The 20,000-nt window shown below is 39.2% G+C and overlaps 3 protein-coding genes across 3 annotated transcripts in view; 2 read left to right on the forward strand and 1 right to left on the reverse strand.

The window, feature by feature from the left end:
* LOC137971368 (protein lin-7 homolog C-like) overlaps nt 1–5,966 on the reverse strand; it is an 18,654-nt gene extending 12,688 nt beyond the window's left edge. Inside the window, exons 1-4 of the mRNA XM_068818205.1 lie at nt 5,858–5,966; nt 3,419–3,460; nt 1,587–1,663; nt 1,433–1,504 (exon numbers count right to left, since the gene is read on the reverse strand). Coding sequence (XP_068674306.1) covers nt 1,433–1,504; nt 1,587–1,663; nt 3,419–3,460; nt 5,858–5,891 — 225 coding nt within the window. The 5' untranslated portion in view covers nt 5,892–5,966. The remainder of the gene's footprint in view (nt 1–1,432; nt 1,505–1,586; nt 1,664–3,418; nt 3,461–5,857) is intronic.
* Nucleotides 5,967–11,548: 5,582 nt separating this feature from the next.
* On the forward strand, nt 11,549–12,826 carry LOC137971362 (melatonin-related receptor-like). Its single transcript, XM_068818198.1, has one exon. The coding sequence runs from the start codon at nt 11,772–11,774 to the stop codon at nt 12,795–12,797; it is 1,026 nt and encodes a 341-aa protein (XP_068674299.1). The 5' UTR covers nt 11,549–11,771; the 3' UTR covers nt 12,798–12,826.
* A 5,819-nt stretch (nt 12,827–18,645) lies between these two features.
* On the forward strand, nt 18,646–19,665 carry LOC137971837 (melatonin receptor type 1A-like). Its single transcript, XM_068818587.1, has one exon. The coding sequence runs from the start codon at nt 18,646–18,648 to the stop codon at nt 19,663–19,665; it is 1,020 nt and encodes a 339-aa protein (XP_068674688.1).
* Nucleotides 19,666–20,000: the final 335 nt, after the last annotated feature.

Raw genomic sequence — 20,000 nt, forward strand, 5'->3', positions numbered from 1 at the left:
TAACCCTGCGATGGACTAGCATCTCATCCAGGGGGGAGTAGAAATACTCCTAGTCGCTTCATGCTAATGAAACCAGAGATAAGTGCCGTCCTGATCGGCCTTCTGGCTCATAAGCAGAGACTTTACTTTATCTTATGTGAGTTGGGTTCAACGAGTAGCGTATCATATATAAATCTGGTGAATGTTCCAAGGAATTGTGTGTTTTGACAGTGTTCCCATTTGCCTGCAACTGTGTCACACGTGACACATCGCTATTTTGATTCTTTATTAATACTTTGTCTTGTGGAGAAGAGCAGTTATTTCCCCGTGGAACTTTGATCAGACATTTGGATGGAATCTTGAAAGATTTTCTTAAAATTCTCTGAAAGCGACTGAAGAATAATTTGAATAGCAACAGTGGTGTCTTTCCACATGAATCTTGACTTAACGTTAAGTGGTGTTACTTCAGAAGACCTTGCATTTCATACTGATCATGCTAGAGCAGAAAAAGATTGTACCATTCGAAAAAGTTTTAAAAAATAAAAAAATAAAAACAAGACGAAAAAAGAGACGCTGGGCAATTTATAAAGTGGTCCACAAGCATCCCACTCCATAAGTGTGGAAACTTCCTTTTATCCGACTAGGGTGGCTGCATGTCAGGTCAAAACGTGTCCCAGGCCCTGACATATGACAGGCTTATAGCAAAAAATTATTTGCAGGCTTGACATATGAAAGGCCTAGTTGCCAAAAAGTATCATTGTGGGGCAAATACCGGTAGTCCCATTTTGCTCTGATGACTCCAAACAAATCCTTCTAAATTTGACTCAGTTCCTTATGTTATGAACTGAGTCAAACTTAGAAGGATTTGTATGGAGTCACCAGAGCACAACCAGGCTAATATCTCAAAGACATTTTGCCCTGAAATGCTTTAAATTTTTGGCAAGTAGGCCTTTTGGATAATGTTCTTTCAAAATGATAATATCCCAACAAATCCCATAATTTAAAAAATTTAATTTTTATGACGCCACTACTTTAGCACTCTTACTCACGTTCAAAACTAACCGATTGGATCTCAGAGGGTTGGATCCAGGGAAAAGTGACATCAAAGTCTAGCTTAAAATTTCAGCGTATTAATGCAGTTTATTATATATACAAAACACAAGTTTAAAAGTCAAAACCCCTGTGCTGCATATTAATTCTGCGGAGTACACATGCATTGTATTCTTAAACTGGTGAGCCTTTGGCATCATTTTCTCCTCAATCCAGCTCTCTCAAGATCTTAAGGTTAGTAACAGCAGACCATTAAATAGGAAAATTCCAGTGTTTAGTTAACACAATTTTGAAATCCAAAGAAAGCCTTTTAAGCATGGCCCTTTCAAAGTTGGGACATCAAGATGAACTAAACATGGATACTGAGGAACAAAGTAATATTGATTCATCTGCTCAAAATTACCTTGGCAGTGGCTTGTGCTCGCACTTCAGGGTTCCCTTGAATGTCAACTGTCTCATAGACATGCTCATAAACCTTATGATCAATAAAAAGCAACAGGTGATTGAAAATAATTTTGGGAAAAAAGGAGTATTTCAGGAAATAATATTATACATACCTCACGAATTGCACTACAGAACTCACTCTGCAACACTTTTTGTAAGGCCTGAAGTTTCTTGGGTGGAATATCCCCACCTAAAGTACAAATATTATTGAGTATTGTCAATTTAAGAAAAGGACATAAGGACAAGTTACCTACCTACAGAAAGACAGTAGTTGTTAAGGAAGCTCTTAAGTCAAAACTGAATGTGATTTTCAAGCTACAAGAAATATTGACCCAGAAGGCCTGACATCACTCCAATTACAAAGTGAAGTGTAGCAAAAACAGTGTCAGTTAGCTATGGCATAAGAAACAAACATTCTTTTATAACTGCTGACTTTGCTAAGAGACTCCAGACAAAAGAAAAACAGTGGTTCCCAACTGCCTAGAACACCGGTACCCCCAGGGAATTTTTTTCCTGAAACAGATTGCTGCACTAAGAAATTCAAACAACAGAGCCAACCAATCATTGATCCCAAGGTTCAGCCAACCCCTTCATCAACATCTCCACCTCTTACTTGGGATATTACAGACCTTTCCATGGTTTGTTTCCGCATTGACTGGGTGGTAAATACAGCTTAAATTACAATGAATGTATGGGAATTTTGCCCACTTTGAAGTGTTGCAAAGTATGTTCAAATTTGACTCATATTTTAATGGCAAAAATCCCTTTAAAATGTGGGATTTCTAATAAATTTTTTCCACGTTTTGTTCATTGTACAATGCAAAATGGCTTAATTTTCAGACGAAGTTTAATGCTACTCTGGTTTAAATTAATAATTTATTATGTACCTTAAAAAGTTACGAATCAAAGACTTAATGTCTTGACACTCCTGTCAACCGCTATGACTATGAAAATGCCACGAAACAATAATATCATTGCTTAAAAGAGCATAAATAAGCGTGCTGCACATGCAGCACAGATTTTAGAAAGTAGGTTTGCAGTCCTCTGCATAACAACGACGTGAAATCACCAAATTTGAGGTTTTGATAACAACATAAGCACGCCACAGAGAATCTTTCATTCTCTATTTTCACTCTGAAACTGCTTGTACCAATTTATTTTTAGGATACTTCGCCCATATTGTAGGACGTGAACGAGACAGAATAATCGTGAGACTTATGATAGAGCCATGTTACATTTTGAAGTGAAGTTTTCGGTTACCGTCGACATCACTGATCTTTAACTCCCAAGTGTCTTCATCAGGGTGAACCAAAGGCACATACAAAAGGACTCTTGTGATAACATTGGATTACTGCTGATGAAGACACTAGACAGGAGTGTCATGATGTTGGATCTTTGAATCCTAACTCTCTAAGCTGTACATTCAAATTTAGTCAACCCAGAGTAGAATCACACTATGTCAGATGGTCAACCTGGCCTTGGTTGTTCAAAAGGTGGATAACACTGTCCACTGGATAAATCACTATCCAGCAGATAAACACTAGCAAAACCAATTAAGTTATTGGGCTCCAGTTGTTCGAAGGGTGGATAGTGCTATCCCCTGGATAACTCAATTGGTTTTGCTAGCGTTTCTGCCCTGGATAGCAATTTATCCAGTGGTAAGCGTTCATGTTATTCACCTTTTGAACAACTGGGGCCTGGTTGCAATGTGAAGTGTGGCTTAAGTTTCATTTAGGAGGTGAAACACTACATTGTTGCTTTACTTTCTGGAAAGCTGTCACTTTGAAAAACAGTTAAAGGATTTGAATTTAGCCAAAGAAGGCATACACTTACTGTAATAAGCCACATTTGTCCCTTAACCAGTACAATAGCAGACAAAAAAATGAGAAGGTCTGTCTTAAGGGGAAAAATAACGAAGAATAAAAAGCATCGTTAAGCTACTTACTGGCTAACAACTTGTCGATCAGCTCGATTGCACGGTTGAGGTCTAGGAATAAAAGCAGAAAATCCACCAGGAGATCAGCATTTGAATATTTACTTGCCAAATCCTCAATGTGTGCAGGATTAAAACCTTGCGGAACTTGTCTTTAAAAAGTAACTAACAGATTTACTTTGTGATGGTGTTTCGAGTGCTTGTCAATTGATCACCATACAATGTAAAACCAATCACTAAAATATTAATGCATTCACACCTACAGCACCTCCAATCAGCAAGTAAAATTACTGTCTGGTGTTCACCAGAGTAAAATCTAGGAGTCTCACTCTCTGGGGAAGAAGGGTTACCTTTTATGAATGCATAGTTAGTAGAGGACTATGATGAATGTTTAGGATACTTTCTGTATTGGTAAAACAATGACCTGTGACCACGTCTTTCTCTGGTTAAACAAAAAAAGCAAGCGTATCACAACATATTTTGATGGTGAAATGGGTGCTGCACGGAATTCAGCCCAGCAAATGTTTCAAACCACGACATGGTTCATTGATTCTGGGAGGATAGTTTGTTTTTAGGTTGGCGGAGTATTGCTTTGTTTGGGCCAAAACATTAATCCTTGATACCACGAAAGTAATAAGCTGTTGGCACAAAACGAGGTATATGACAACTGTCACATGTATGACTGCCTACAAATAGCGCTGATAAACAGTATTTAAGTCTCATCACCCATTTCAAATAGTGCTGATAAACAGTATTTAAGTCTAAGCACCCATTTTAAAATGGTTAGCTTTTGACAATAATTGTTTTGATGGCTGATTAATTCACGTAAGTGAAGTGATGGCGGTTCAATTCCTGAATTTAGTTGCATGTCTCCATGCGGACAAAAATAAACAAGATGCATGCAATGTAAGTAGATAATCAATTCAGTTCTTTCAATAGTACTCATTCAAAATAGCATTTTTTTTAGATTTAGTCTATTTTAGGGAGGTCCCATGATTTTTGAGTCATGAGTCAATGAGACTCACAGTCAATATAGCAATAATTTATTGATTAAGCCTAAGCCCTCGTTTCAGTGATTAGGCCTAAGCACTCTCTGAAATTTTAGCTTTCATTTTATCGGTCAGGGTAACTGCAATAACTCACTGACTCATTGATTCATTGACTCATAAATACTTGATACTCTATTTTAGGGTAGTCCATTAATGGGTAGTCCATGGACTGGGGGTCAGTGTTTTCGGGTCCCCTGGCGGTGAAAGGAAAATGAAATGGATGATCAGCATGGTACATGTATATCACCACTTTTAATTATAATGTATAATATTACAACATTTATCACCCCACTCACAGCCTTTCCATTATAGAAATGAACTTCGACCCGTTCAAACGATACAGGAAATGAAAAGCAAAATGCAACCAATTGCAAACAAACAGAGAGCCAGCCAGCCAACGTGTGACATTCAGATGACAGATGTGCCAGCAAAAACCAAGTAATTGAAATATTCAACCAAAGTGGACACTTCTTATGAAAATATTGAAATGCAAAGTTGAAATTGTATATTGAACAGTAAATACTCTGTCCTCTTTTACACAAAACTCTGCGTGCAGTAAAATTTTTCACGCACTATGAAGAATTTGAGCACAATACTTTGCGCAGACCTTCGTGTACTTCTTTCACTTGCGCGTAATTTGTGTGTAAATTGGGTGCGATATGGCGGATTTAAACGCATGATATGTGCGTGCAATACTGCTATTCCTGCAGCCAGTACTGTATTCTTTTAAGATCATGGATGATATAGGGAAGATATCTGTTTACAAAAATTGCTTTTGTTATTCAAATGTGCCAAATGTATCAAGACCCTTTGTTTCGAAAAACCAGTGAGGCTCTGGCTGGCACATTAATAACAATACGGGACGTCAACGATATCTTCCCTATATGCTATTGCAGCTACAGTTAGTCATTTTTTGTAAAGTGTACATCACATATTATGTAGACCAAACTGAGAACATGATATTTCAACAGATTTACCAGAAAAACTAAAAGCAACGTCGTAAGGCAAGATTCTACAAAATTGGTCCTCTTGTAAGCTAAATATTTGATGTGAATTATAATAATAATTTAGAGCCCAGCGCATTTTTTGAAACGATGTTGCTTCATTAAGGCAAAAGTGTCGAGGTATTCTAAAATCACTGCCCAAAGACAAACCTTTAGACGAATCGTCCGAAAGCTAAGTTGTAAAATGATATAAACAATATTAATTTAGACTTGATTCTGCAGCACTTAATATAAAATTTGCAAATAATTACCCCACTGACATGGTATCGGTTAATTCCATTGTGCCGCTCGACTTAAAGCGTATTTTTCGTTGCGACAGGCTGCAGTCTTATTGTGGTAACATAGTTTCGTCTAAGAAAAGGAAAATAAAGGAAAATAAAGGAAAAGAAAATGTGTACCTCTAGCAAGAGTGAGTGGTTCATGGCTCGCCATCTTGGACGACTCCTTAAAGTCTCGTTTTCAAAGCGAGTTTATTTTACACCAAAATAGGCTACATGCAGTCTTTACTTTGTCCGACCTCTAAACTAGCAAGTGGGATAAAACGTCACACATTTGTTAATGTGTTGATGTGTATGTTGCTTAAATATATTATGGTTTTACTATTTACGTCATAATTTATATTTTTGTCATACCTGTGTATATTATTTAAAAGTCCGCAATCAGTGATTCCGACCATTTGGCAAAGTGTGATCATGTAATCGATTATCCAAATTTAGAACTGTGAAATGTGCATTAATTCAAATCAAAACCGGTAAAAATATGATTTATAAGTTTTTTCGCTAGTGTTTCAAAAATTTCAGGAATTTTTCGTGGCAGCACAAGCAGATTTTAAATTGTAAGTAGCAATCTAAAGATGTGCTTTTGCGTGATACGACTCAAACAAATTCACACAATGTTTTCGAGGCACGCTGACAACGAATTTGGGCACGGCTGGTCAACCGTTCACTTGAACCTCGATACGGTGAGAGCAAATAAGTGAACGGTTGACCACCCATGTCCAAATTCGTTGTAAGCGAGCCTCGAAGGATTTGAAATTTTGGATATTCATCTCTGTTTCTCAGCAATGGATACTCGCTGGACCTTGAAGCTTGATCAAAGAAAAGTAAATTTAACCGTGTGGTCATCGCCGAAGTTTGAGCTTGACTGATGCGACTTTAATATCGGCGAGATGTGAGGTAAGCTAGAAATTACTTTCCAGCTTTTGCTTTATTTATGTACGAGTGACAACCCGGGAAGTTGAAAAGTCACTTAAATCGCATTCAATCAGGCAAATAACCACACAAGAAGCGAGAAAGTCACCAGGACAATAAAATACGGCTTCTTTATTGTAAATATCTCTGAGTTTGTTATCGAGACTCCCATACTCGAGACCCTCCGAGTCTGGGCTACCTGTGAGCTACTGTGGTGAAAGTGGTCATTGTGACCACCTCTTAACCAAGACGTGGATAAGAGGTGCAATGTTAAAATCTGACCTGAAATCCGCTTTTTTTCTCGATTCGCCGGATCAAGGAGCTATCCTGTAAGATTAATTCATCTGAACAGTGTAAATAAAGTTGAAGTTGAAGGTGAAGTCTTTTTTAAGAGGAAGCCTTGCAAAGCCGACAGAAGTTCAGTTTCGCAGGAACAACTTATTTACTTGACGTTTCATATGCTTCGATATGTAAAATAAATGAGACACTGGCCGTTTTTATGCTAGAGACGTTAAAGTCGTCAAGACGCATTTAACGTCTGAGACGTTAAAGCTGTCTGGTATAAAAACGGGACGCATAAAAGTAGACGACCTAGCAGAAAAAAAAAACTTTTTTTCTGAAAAAGACTGGGTTCTATCCTCGGAAGACACTGGAGAAGAGGAAACTCGGCGCCAAATAAACTTTAAGCACGGGAGTATACGAACAAAATAAACATGGCGGAATTACAACTTCTTAAGTCCATTACTCGACGTCGCCAAGAAAGGCAAGATATGGAAATACAAATGTTTTTAAAGAAGAGAAATCAATCGAGAAAGCGGCTTTTGCAGGATATGGACGAAGAACTAGATGTGGCTCAGGCACTTGGCTTGTGTGCCGTAGCTATGAAGAGACCAAGGAAAGGACGAAGCGTCGATGAAGAAAGGAGTTCCTCGTTCCTCTCGACTCCTTCAAATTCTTCTTGGCCGCCATGTTGTTTAGGCGCTAAGCCTCGATTTCAGGATTAAACACTAACTCGTGCCAGTCGTCTGTGGACGAGTAAGGGCTAAATGCGTACCAGTGAGGGCGTCCCGTTTTTATACTAGACGCATTTAACGTCTGAGACGTTAAAGTCGTCTGTTAAATGCGTCTAAACGACGCACTTAGCAGAAGACGTTAAAGCAGTCAGACGTTAAATGCGTCTGTCTTATTTACCGTTTTTATACTAGACGTTAAAGTCGTCTCGAGACGACTTTAACGTCTCAGACGACTTCAACGTCTCTAGTATAAAAACGGCCACTATTCGGATAATACATTCAAGGCCTACCCTAAATGAATATGTTAGCAGTGAAAAACTGTGTCTTTTCTAACTAGAATTTCGAAGCATTAGTCGTTTTTTTCTTTTATTTACCATTATTTGTCACATAATTGTTTTGAAACCATACTTACTTATTTTACATTTAAATGGTTCAAATTTGCAGTTAACGGTCACTTCTGAGGATGTATGTCGAAGCATACGAAACGTCAAGAAAATAATTTCAAACAATGGGCTTGTTTATAATCGGTTTGTCACCGCTGTTTGCGTCTTATTTTTTATTAAGCTAAGATGGCCAAAGAAAGAGAGTGTTTACGACTACAATTTCTTTTTCTTCGGCATTAGGGCCAGCTGGACGCCTTTCCTGTGCGTCTATTCGGAAAAGTGTGTTTTAGGGGATTCTGTGGAGCTCAAAAGCAATTCAAAAGAAGAGGAAGTTGGACCCCATACTTCTTCCTTCAGACAAACTGAAAGTAATAAGTTTTCATTCTTTTGAAATTAAGTCAAATGAATAAACATTATTAAAAAAATCCCACCTGGACTCGCAAGTGAACTATTTTTCAAAATCTTTTCCATTATTATTTCAATTCAATTCAATTTATTTCCTCTTGACGTGGTGATTTTATTTGGTAACAAACGTTTATAGCTGCCGATGATGTTTCCATTGTATTAAGTAAAAAGTGCTTGAGCATGGTGGACAAATAAACCATTTAGTTCCCTACAGAGTTAACTGAATAGAGTGTAATGTGAAGTGCTAGATTTCTCTCCTATATGAACCATGTGAGCGTCAATTCCCACCCTGGTCAGAGTTTTTCTCTGTCCTTGTGTGGGCCCATTTCAATCAGTAGGGCTAACGCTCACGTGGTTCATATGGGAGAGAAATCTAGCACTTCACATTACACTCTATTCAGTTCAGTTGTACATTTCGTTTTCCCAATACAAATTATGTGATAATACTCGGAAGGATTGGTCCTTTGTTTTGCTCATTAAAAAGAGCGCATGCAATCATGAATATGTCTGGATGCACTCTTTTTAATGAACACTGACAAAGGACCAAACCTCCTTCCTGGGTATTATCACATGATCTGTATTGGGAAAACAAAATTAATAAGCGAAAAAGGTCTATTAAAAAGATATACTTAGGAATATCTCGAGGAAAGTTTAAAGGAAGCAGAAGGCTTTGGGCTTTCGTGCGATCATCTATGGCTAGATGAAAAAGACGTGGTAAATTAGAGGACGGGAGAGTTTAATTAATGATCTTTCGATAACAGTTTTCTATAGCAAAAAGTCGAGGAAGGGAATTTGAAACCTTAGGCGCTCCGTGGAGAATCGTAAAATGTTAGTTTTACCGGCACTGGACGATGATTTATGGCATTTCTTGTATTATTTCATGTAAATAGATCGCCCATCTTCACACCTTTAATATGCTCACTTCCTAAATTAATTGGTTTTTTTTTTTAATTTTTCATTTCCATTTTTAAAATTATATTATTATTATTATTATTATTATTATTATTATTATTATTATTATTATTATTATTATTATTATTATTATATTTTTTTTCTTTAAATACAATACTGCACATTTGCATTCAAACGAGCTTTTGCTCATTTGCAATATGTGGGTAAATAAAGTTACTTACTTACTTACTTACTTATTCGTGTGGATTTGTTGGTTTGTAGGGAAAAGATCGTTAAAAGTATCTCAGTTCAAGGCGCCTGAAGGGAAGAAACTTTGAAATTACAATATTTTGCATTTAGAGTTTGACAACATAGGAAAAGAACAGGTTTTGGGTTGCAGAGAAGGCGCAGTGGTGAGAGCACTTGTCTGCCACCAATGTGGCCCGGGCTCGATTCCAAACTCGGCGTTCTATGTGGGTTGAGTTTGTTGGTTTTCTTCTCTGCACCGAGAGGCTTTTTTCCGGGTACTCAGGTTTTTCCGTCCTCAAAAACAACATTTGACTTGATTTACACTGATTGTTAATTTCAGCTTACAGTGTCCCCAAATTAGGCCATTTCCGAGTTCATGTTTGCCTCCTCTTCAAAGCAAATCTAAGTGCAAAGGTTTCGTGATGGTAATTGGTTCTACTTTACATATGAATGAAAACTAATTTTTATGAGAAAAACTCCGCACTTAGCTTCTCTTTGAAGAGGAAGCAGACATGAACTCGAAAATGGCCTAATAGTGCTCAAGGGCTAGAACGACTAGACACTTAAATAAAGTTCCTTTCCATTCCTTCCCAGGGTAAAAACCCGATTGAAAACTCCTCCGGGCAAGTTATAGGCAGACTCTGGTCCGGACCAACTAGTCGAATAAAATACATTGTGCATCAGCTTTGCTGAAGGCCTTCCTTGTCTGAAATCAGAACGAATGGCTAACGCTCGAAACCGGTCAGCTTTTGAATTTCTTTACGTTTGTCAATTTACTGAATTTGCCATATCAACGCAGTTGATAAACACATTTTTGTGTTACTTCCCCACCGACGCAGCTTTATCTATAGAAACTAAACCCCTTTATTCATTAAATTTATTCGGAACTCGAACTCATAACAATTTTTGCAGAATGTTCGTTCGCGGGCTCTTTCGCAATTTTTTAGGGCGATCTTCAGAAATATTCCGGAGGTCGGAAGAGAGAGCTGAAAAAGTATAAAAAAATAAAATAGGAAGGAATATTTTACGACGGATGTGAACAAATAAAGCACAAAGTGCAAGTCGAATACATCGTTAATAGACTGAATGCGTTGCAAATTGTTGTAATCGTAATGAGTTGCAAGCGCACGAGTCCCACTTCACTCACACGCGGATGGAATGAATCTTCTCAGTTTGGTACTAGCGTTAAAAAATGTACAAATAGACATAGAATTGGGAGTAAATCTTCACTAAAGCTTGTGGACCACTTTGAGAAAAATAGACTGTTGCAAAAAAGCACGAAAGCCTGCGATCTCACGAAATTGACTTTTAAACGAATCTAAATAAAAAGGGGAGTAACCTTAGCGCATAGTGAGTAGAGGAGAACTAACGAACTAAGCGAGAAATGAATTGTCCTATGATATGTTTTTTGTCAAACCACATTTGAAGTCTGCACATAATGCAATGACGCAATTTCGGGTAAAACGTTTACGCGAGCGGCCAATAAGTTGCTCGTTACACTTAAACCCAAACTTTTATGTTTCCTTAGATATGCGACTTTCAAAAAAACTATGAATAAATTTCTAGGGGATATGGATTTTTCACGATCGCTTCGAAATGGACAATCAGGTTGAAAGAGTTGATATTGTGTCATTATCACGTCAAATCCACCGACAAGTTTAACGCCATGGACTCTTAAATGTAAAGTAAGTGCGCTCTCAAATATTCCAAACAAGCAACTGTTGACAGACCGAATGAGACACGAGGATTATTTGTCATTATTTTAAAATCTCCGTCTTGAGCTTTTAGACTGCTTTTTCTGTTGTCGAGGTTTCACTTTTTTGCCAAGCAATCGAAAGTTTCAATTAATTTGAATTCGACAAATGCGGTGAATCCGTGGGTTTTCATTGAATAATACCTTATTGTGACTGGCATACAATGATGGGTGAACACGGAGTTCCACTTTCCTTATAAAGCATCGATTGAGAATTCACTTTGATTATTGCGCCATCATATAGTCACGGGTCTTCTTTTGACAAGTACATCCTGAGCTCTCGGTTTGCGGCACAACTTTCAAGAAAGCACTGAGAAAGCAATCGAGGAAAGGAAAAAAAACAGAATCGAGCTACGTACGTCTTCAATGGTAGTCTTACAGACTGGCACTGGCTTGAATTTTAATTGAGAATCTTTAATCTGTCCTGAATGAAAATGTCCCTTCCTCCCAGAAGCCTTGGTCTGGTAGTTATTGAAACTTCGACATCTGCAGTGTTGGTGCTGTCTGGATTAATCGGCAACTCGGTCCTGTTAGTAGCTTTGTACAAAAAGCCTCGCTTGAAGACTTCCATAGCGCTGATAATCGCCGCTTTGGCAATGATAGATCTCTTAAATGTATCCACTTCTGGCTCGCTGTTCGTTTTCTCTCTAGCAAAAGGAAAACTGTGTTTTAGCAATCTCGTCTGCCAGATAAGTGGCTTCTTTCTTCACTTTCTCACCTACGCGTCAATGGCAACCATGGCACTTACAGCTGTCAATCGATTTTTTTGCGTTTTGGTTCCCGTAGTATACAAACGAACTTTCACCTATCGTCACTCGATTGCCTACATTGCATGCCTGTGGGGTTTCGTTGTTGTGGTGGTTTTAGTTCCTATCATGTCTGGTTGGGCCACGTTTGCCTTCAATCCTCTCATGTCCGTTTGTAGCATGGAATTCGCCAACCGAAGGGCAGAAATAGGCTACACTTCCTTTATCGTCGCCGTTTTCGTGATCGTCTGTCTCAGCATCATTACTTTCTGCTACACTCGTGTGTTTCAGTTTATTCGTGCACACAACGCTAACACCGTTTCTCTTTCCAAGCAGGAGATCCGCCTTACAAAGGCACTATTTGTACTCGTGTTTGCCTTCGTTGTACTATGGGTTCCCGCTTTTCTGGCAATCCTGCTCTTTCGCGTGATATTGCCCGCATCCCTCACCCCTAGAGAAATGGTCCTGACAGTGCCATATCTGATGAACGTCAGCAGTGCTGTTAACCCCTGGATATATGGAATAATGAGTTCTTTTGTTCGCAACAAGATGATAAAGATCTTCTTTAAAAACAGGTTACAGCCTGATGACTCTTTGAGAGTGATCACCGTGGTTCGCGCCTGGGAGCGCAGTTGCGTGTTGCGAAAAGGAAGCGTAATTGCGGATGCTTCGGTGCCGCCAAATGTAAGCGCCGAAACTATTCAATGATTCTTTCACGTAGGGGCGAGGGACTGTAATAGGACTAGAAGGTTGTAATAATAATAATAATAATAATAATAATAATAATAATAATAATAATAGTAATAGTAATAATAACAATAATAATAATTTAAAACTTATATAGCGCATTTTCCATGTAAATATGATCAAATGCGCTTTACATATGATAAAATTTAAAAAGATTTATAATATACAATATAAAATAAATATATTTAACAATTATTCTCCGAAGGCGAAGTGATTATCGGTGAATATTCACCGAGACGAAGTCGAGGTGAATATTCATCAATAATCACTGAGCCTGAGGCGAATAACTGTTTTAGTATAAATACACAGGTGATTATTTCAAAAAAGAGAAAAAAAAAACATTTCAAAGCGAAATCATCTTCACTTACAGTGGCAAAACGACTACTGGCAGCCATTTTGTCCGTCGAGGTGATTATCGGCTGATAATCCGAGATAGCGAGCCAATGAGAGCGCGCGATTTTGTATATCACCTGTGTATTTATACTAATATACGTAATTAGGAAGGCCAGTAAATAAACTTTAAGAAAAAGAAAAAGCGTTGCTAAACAGGTGTGTCTTAAGATGGCGCTTGAAAGTATTGATGTTAGAGTGTACCTCTTCCCTCTTTTTGAGAAATAAGGCCAATTTCAAAAGGACGCGCGTTTTTAGCGATGATGACTTCGGTATTATTGGAGTGACCTGGGAGGACATGTTGACGAACGAGGAGCATTTTAGAATAACTAACTCTGGTCCACCATCACTTCGCGTGAAGCTCTTCGGACTTAGCCGGGCAGGCCATGCAAATTGGATGCCCAAAGTCAGACTACCACATCTTTCTCCAAAGTGTCGTCCTCAAAGAAGGCTCCCTTCCCATTAGACGTGCACGGCAGGACTGCTGTACTAACGATCAATCCGAACCCAGTGAACAAGACTACCCTGTCTCGCAACCGTGTCGGCTGGCGTTCAGCTATTCTTTGTAACCAATCCCTTGGCACAAGAAAATATCTTGACAAACTTCAAAGACGTCGCGGTTCAAACGCTTTATTTCAGGCTCCAGATGTTCAAACGATGGATAGCGCTATCCACCGGATAAATCGCACTATCCATTGCATAATCTAATTGGTTTTGATAGTGTTTATCCGCTGTATAGTGATTTATCCGGTGGATAGCATTGTCCACCTTTTGAACAATCGGGGCAGACGATTAAAGGCGGTCTCCATGGCATTGTCGGTAACCAGACGCTGGTCTGAACTGACTCCGGTATGCTCGAGTAAATTGGTGTGCTCCAAACAGGCGTCGAATCTATGATGATATTCCAAGTTGCAGCTCTGTTTTGTTTGCGGTTAGGGCCCGGTATTCTTTCAGTCTGTTGCGGTGCCCCAATCTCGTCCCTAACGCGGCTGATCTTCTGCCGACCGGATGCCACGTTGAAAGCCGAGAAGACCTTGTGGACGCCGAGCCTAGAAGTGTCTAGTCTTTTTTGAGGACCGTTATAATAGTTGCTTCCTGATTCAAATATTGAATGTAGAAACAAGAAACGGGAAATAAGACAAGCAGCAGGTTTAAAAAGGATTTCCTTAACACAAAACATTAACGAACAAAGTAGTATGCATGTTAAGAAAAAAGATTGAACAACTTAATATTAAGTTTTACTATTACTGACGTCCAAGAGCTGCGCTCATTGATTGTAAATAAGATTATAATTATCATAAACTATAATAAATGGTGTTTGTGGTTGTAGGGACTATAAGATATGAATATCATTCTTACTGATGAAATACTCACAAAATCGGCAGTGCGGAATCTGATTCAGTAGAATCCACTTTTAAGGTGAATTTACGGGCAATTTTTAGGGTTACGGGAAAGATGCGATTGAAACTGGTTGTTAATATTTTACCTGGTGCGATCTCACCACGATTTTACCGCGTTTATATAATATCTGCTTGCTTTTTTTTCATTTAGGTTCTCTCTCTTTTTCTCTCTCTTTGGCAGTTCGCCTTTTTCCAAGAGTGTTTCTACGCTCTTTCCGTCTGGTTGTTTTTGATCGCCCAAAGGTATTAAGTTCAGCCAAGGCTGATTGTCCAGAGAAGTCAGAGAGATCAGTTGTATAGCTCTCAACACTTTTATTGGTTTTCGTTGCATGTTTGCAGACCATGTTCGTAAGGCCCGATGAGGCCTTTTCTATAGGCGCGGTTGATCATGAGACGGTTTACATATATAAGATCTACAACGGCGACTTGAACGAAAACGTCTTTCAAATTTACATTGTACAAGTTTGCATTTCCCAAACTTTTTCGTCACTAGTCTAGTTCGTCGAACTTCTATAAACTACCCGAACCATTCAGGAACTGAAGTGGGAGGCATGGTCTTGAAACCAGGTGAAAAAAACAAAATTCGTCGCTGTGTGCTCACGTTGTCCTCAGAGCTTGAGATTTGGTCAGTTCACGTTTTGGTCAGAATTCCCGAGAACTGAAAAGAAATGTACAAACGTTCACATCATACGTACAGAGCGATTGTTTTGCTCATTAATAGGGAAAGGAAAGGAACTTTATTAAAGTGTCTAGTCGTTCTGGCGCTGGAGCACTAGCCGGGGACACTGTGAACTGAAATTAACAAATTAATTCAAATCAAGTCAAAGGTTGGTAATGCTTGCGGTCGCATTAAGGAGTTAACAAAAATGTTAAATCAAGTTCTACTGTTCAGTGTTGCCCTAGAGATTCAAATCTTACGGGCACTATTGTTGTTTATAATGCTGTCCGACCTTACCAATGACGAAGAAAAATGTTTGCGAGAACTGTTTGCACCTGGCTTCAAATGTAGTTCAAGCCCTCTTGATTTTTTTTACTTGACTCAGTAGTTTACGCTTTCGTGAAAGCGTTTTAGTGCTTTAACAAAACCTAGTTCAGCTTCTTTTTTAAATTGACTTGTGAACAGTTCGTCACGCCTTATGTTTGCTTTAGCCTTATGCATCAGTCAATTCTAGCAGTGCCCACCCCCCCCCCCCCCCCGAGCTAACCCCCGGGCATTAGCATTTTTTTTTAATGGGAAAATTCCCCGGGGTGGGGACACATAAGCTGTCTAAATGCCCCGGGGTGGGGACGAAGACAGAGGGCAAATGCGCCGCCCCCGGGATCGAAATAGCCGTGTTCACGTCGGTGATCGTTTTTTGATAAACCAAATATAGTTCACCTTGTCGCTGTGAAGAATCAAGACATTTTAAATGATGATGAATCGTATTTTAAGCCCGCAAGATTGGTCTTGAAGATCGCATCATTTGAATTCGCAAACCTTCTGTATGTTAACTCCACTTTCATGAATTTAAAAATTGCTAGGCTAGTTTTGAATGCGAAATGCGAAGTAGTCGTGTTTACGCAGTCTTCACGTCAGTGACTGTTTTGTGATATTAGTTCACCTTGTCGCTTTTATATATGCTTACAAGTATAAATGAAGAAATACCTAAAATTGAGAAAACATACCTTTAAAAACATCCAGAAGTTTTCCGAGTCCGTGACGGACAAGCCAGTCTTTAACGAAGGCCTCGTCTTTTCCGATAAACTCTTCCATGTTAAGCAGCCCCCGGGCCGCGATAAAATTGCGAATGCCCCACCCTCGGGACTGACAACTTGAGCAAATGCCTCGTGATTGCCCGGGGGAGGGGGGGAGGGGATGGGCACCTCTGGAATTGATTGATGTATTATAACATGTCTTGTACTGAAGCAATTTCGGACAAGGTTTGTTTCTTGTGTCTCTCAAGTTTGTGAATAGACTCCATGGCCATAGCTAGAGGAGGGGCAAGGGGGGAAGTTACCCCCCCCCCCCCAAAAAAAAATAAATTTCGAAAGATAAATTAATGTAGTCTCTTTCTGGAGTGTTGGGCAGATATTTTGGACTTTACTGATGTTACCTTTGAATCTTTTCACCGTCGATTCGCTTGTCTTGATTGATAAAGATATTTTTGAGGAAAATCCATTTGGAGACATCATAGCCTAATCTGTTACTTAGCGATTCATCAATAGTTCAATACAAATAACAATAATAATAATAATAATAATAATAATAATAATAATGATAATGATAATGATAAAACTTTACTGGGTTAACACAAATTACTGGTAAAACCAGTAGTTTACAAAACCTTAACCTCTAAAAGTACCTGTCTTTCTAAACTTGGACTGATTAATGTTTACTTATGACGAAATATCTATGAAAGTAGCACTTCCGTGCCTCTGAATTTCAAAAGTTTCTAGCTACGGTCTTCCATTTGCGCTATGTCGGCTTACGTTGTCATAATATTCGTTTATGATAATTTGAAGTGCTAGGTTTCTACCCCACATGAACCATGTGAGCGTTAGCCCTACTAATGGAAATGGGCCCACACAAGGACACAGAAATGACCTACAAGGTCTGGTCTGGCCTGGCCTGCCCCGTCTGACCTTGTAGCTCAGTCGGTAGAGCAATGATGATCTAACCCGACGGTCGTGGGTTCAATTCCTACCCTGGTCAGAGTTTTTCTCTGTCCTTGTATGGGCCCATTTCCATTAGTAGGGTTAACGCTCTTTGGAGCGGCTGACCTGAAACACCTTCTCGAAGGACTTGCGGCAAAGAAAATACGAGAAATTTCCTTGTCAGGAATGTTGCAAAGGGATATTTTTATCCCACATAATTGCCTAATATAACAAACTGAGGTTGCATGTGCACAGAAAAGATGCTGAGCGTTTCAGAACAAAAGACTTCCGAAAAGTCGCCGGTAAACCTGACAACCGTGAAAACTTTGAAATTGACTGTCAAGAGAATGAAGGCGTACGCTTGACAACTATGGTTTAGTATTGAATAGAAAAAGATTGCTTTTACCGAAAGAACAATGAAAAAGCAGTCAATGAGAGCATCAACATCCTTACAAGTGAGCACGTACGGCGAAAACCCAATTATATCCCCGGAAGTACTTGCGCAGGCATGAAGAGGCCAGTTTTCACCAAATTACATAACAAACAATTTTCTCTTTTTATGAAACAAGAAAAATTAAAGAAAATGAACGAAATTAAACATCAAGTATTAAGTAAGATTTATACATAAGCCTGAAAATTTAAGAATTGACCATGATCTGCAAAGAGACGCAACGTAGGAGGCGAAACTAAATTTTGTCGAAAAATAACAAAGGGCAATTGAAATGACTCTTGTAAAAGTACATTAAGGGCACTGAGAAGTCATTTCAACGAAATTATGCGCCATGATCTTTTATAGTAAAATCCTTCTCTGCAACTTTTGTCAGACTTCTCTTCGTCTTAAGGGAAGCTCAGTGAAGAGCACCGCATTTTCGATTCCCAGCAGACAAGACGCCTTTTCCGAGATCAGTTTAGATGTTTTCAATGCGTAACAAAGTTTAAAACTTTCGTTTGAAAAAATATGGTTTTTTTCAATAAAAAGAGAACCCGGAAATGGTTTTTACGAGAAATTGTTTCCACCAATTCATTGTTAATACTGCGCGTAAAACAGTATTACAGTATTTAAAACAGCATTTACGCCATAATACTTAATACTCTCAAGTCGTGGGAAATGTTTTCAAAAGTTTCATTCAAGACCAGGTTGAAATGAGTCGGCATGACATAAAAGAACCTTGTACTTCGTATAAAGCACGGACTGACAAATAGTTTTAATCATTGAGTCACCGACAGGAGTTTCTGCACGACGATAAACGTCCATCGACAGTTTTCATATTTGAACACGTTCACAGTCAGGGTCAAGAAAAAAAATCAGAAGCCACCTACATTGGTCCTATATATTTCCAGACAGGTCTTTAACATTGGTTTATATTGGAATGCTCTAAATGAAGATGTCGCTTCCTCCCAGAAGCCTAGGCCTAGTAGTGATTGAAACTTCGACATCAACAGCGCTGGTGCTGTGTGGATTACTCGGCAACTCAGCCCTTCTACTCGCATTGTACAGAAAGCCTCTCTTGAAATCTTCCACGGCACTAATTATAACTGCCCTGGCTATTCTAGATCTTCTAAATGCATGCACTACCGGCTCGGTGTTCTTTACTTCCCTTGCAACAGGAAAACTGTGTTTTAGCAATCTCGCCTGCCAGATAAGTGGCTTCTTTCTTCACTTTCTCACCTACGCGTCGATGGCAACCATGGCGCTTACAGCTATCAATCGATTTTTCTGTGTTTTATTTCCCGCAGTATACAAACGCACTTTTAACTTTCACCACTTGATTGCCTACATTGCATGTCTGTGGGGTTTCGTTGCTGTGGTGGTTTTAGTCCCTATCATGTCTGGTTGGGCCACTTTTTCCTTCAGTCCTCTCATGTCCACTTGTAACATGAAATTCGCCAACAAAGAGGCAGAAATAGGCTACACTTGCTTCATCGTAGCTGTTTTCGTGGTCTTGTGTCTCAGCATCATTACTTTCTGCTACATTCGTGTGTTTCGATTTATCCGTGCACACAACGCCAACACCGTTTCCCTTTCGAAGCAGGAGATCCGCCTTACAAGGGCACTGTTTGTACTCGTGTTTGCCTTTGTTACGCTATGGGTTCCAGTTTTTCTGGCAATCCTGCTCTTTCGCGTGATATTGCCCTCATCCCGCATCCCTAGAGAAATGGTCCTTATTGTGCCGTACGTTATTCATGTCAGCAGTGCTGTTAACCCTTGGATATATGGTATCATGAGTCCTTTTGTCCGCAACAAGGTAAAAAAGATCTTCCTTAAAAACAGGGTAGGGCCCGAAAACTCATTAGGGGCGAGTGGTATAACAGTGGTGCGCGCCTGGGAGCGAAATCGCCAATCGCAGAAAGAAAACGTTGTGGCGAATGCTACATTGTTTACACCAAAAAACTCAAGCCTTTAAAACTCTCCAAGTTCCATCTCGCAAAGCGGAAGGGCTTTCGTGGTTGTTGGATCCATCTGCGGAGTGAACTGAATTAAAAAAAAAAAACAATTGAAGCCAATTAAAACTAGTGATTGTAGAGCGAGTTTCAATCGGGTGTCGTACAACCAAAACCAAATTAATTACTTTGGCCAATCATACAGGACGGAGACAATCCAGTAAACCAATCAAAACTCAAAGTAATTACACGTAGCCAACACAAAGCGCGGGAAAATGTACACGCTCGAGCCACGATTGGTTTTGGTTTTACTTCTGATTGGTTGAAAAAATGGCGCGAGAACTTTGAACCAATCACT

The sequence above is a fragment of the Montipora foliosa genome, chromosome 9, assembly GCF_036669935.1.
Source record: "Montipora foliosa isolate CH-2021 chromosome 9, ASM3666993v2, whole genome shotgun sequence".
NCBI classification, from domain to species: Eukaryota; Metazoa; Cnidaria; class Anthozoa; order Scleractinia; family Acroporidae; genus Montipora; species Montipora foliosa.

Excerpts from the sequence above, each read along its gene's own strand:
- LOC137971837 (XM_068818587.1), top strand. The coding sequence starts at position 18,646 with ATGTCGCTTCCTCCCAGAAGCCTAGGCCTAGTAGTGATTGAAACTTCG.
- LOC137971362 (XM_068818198.1), top strand. The coding sequence starts at position 11,772 with ATGAAAATGTCCCTTCCTCCCAGAAGCCTTGGTCTGGTAGTTATTGAA.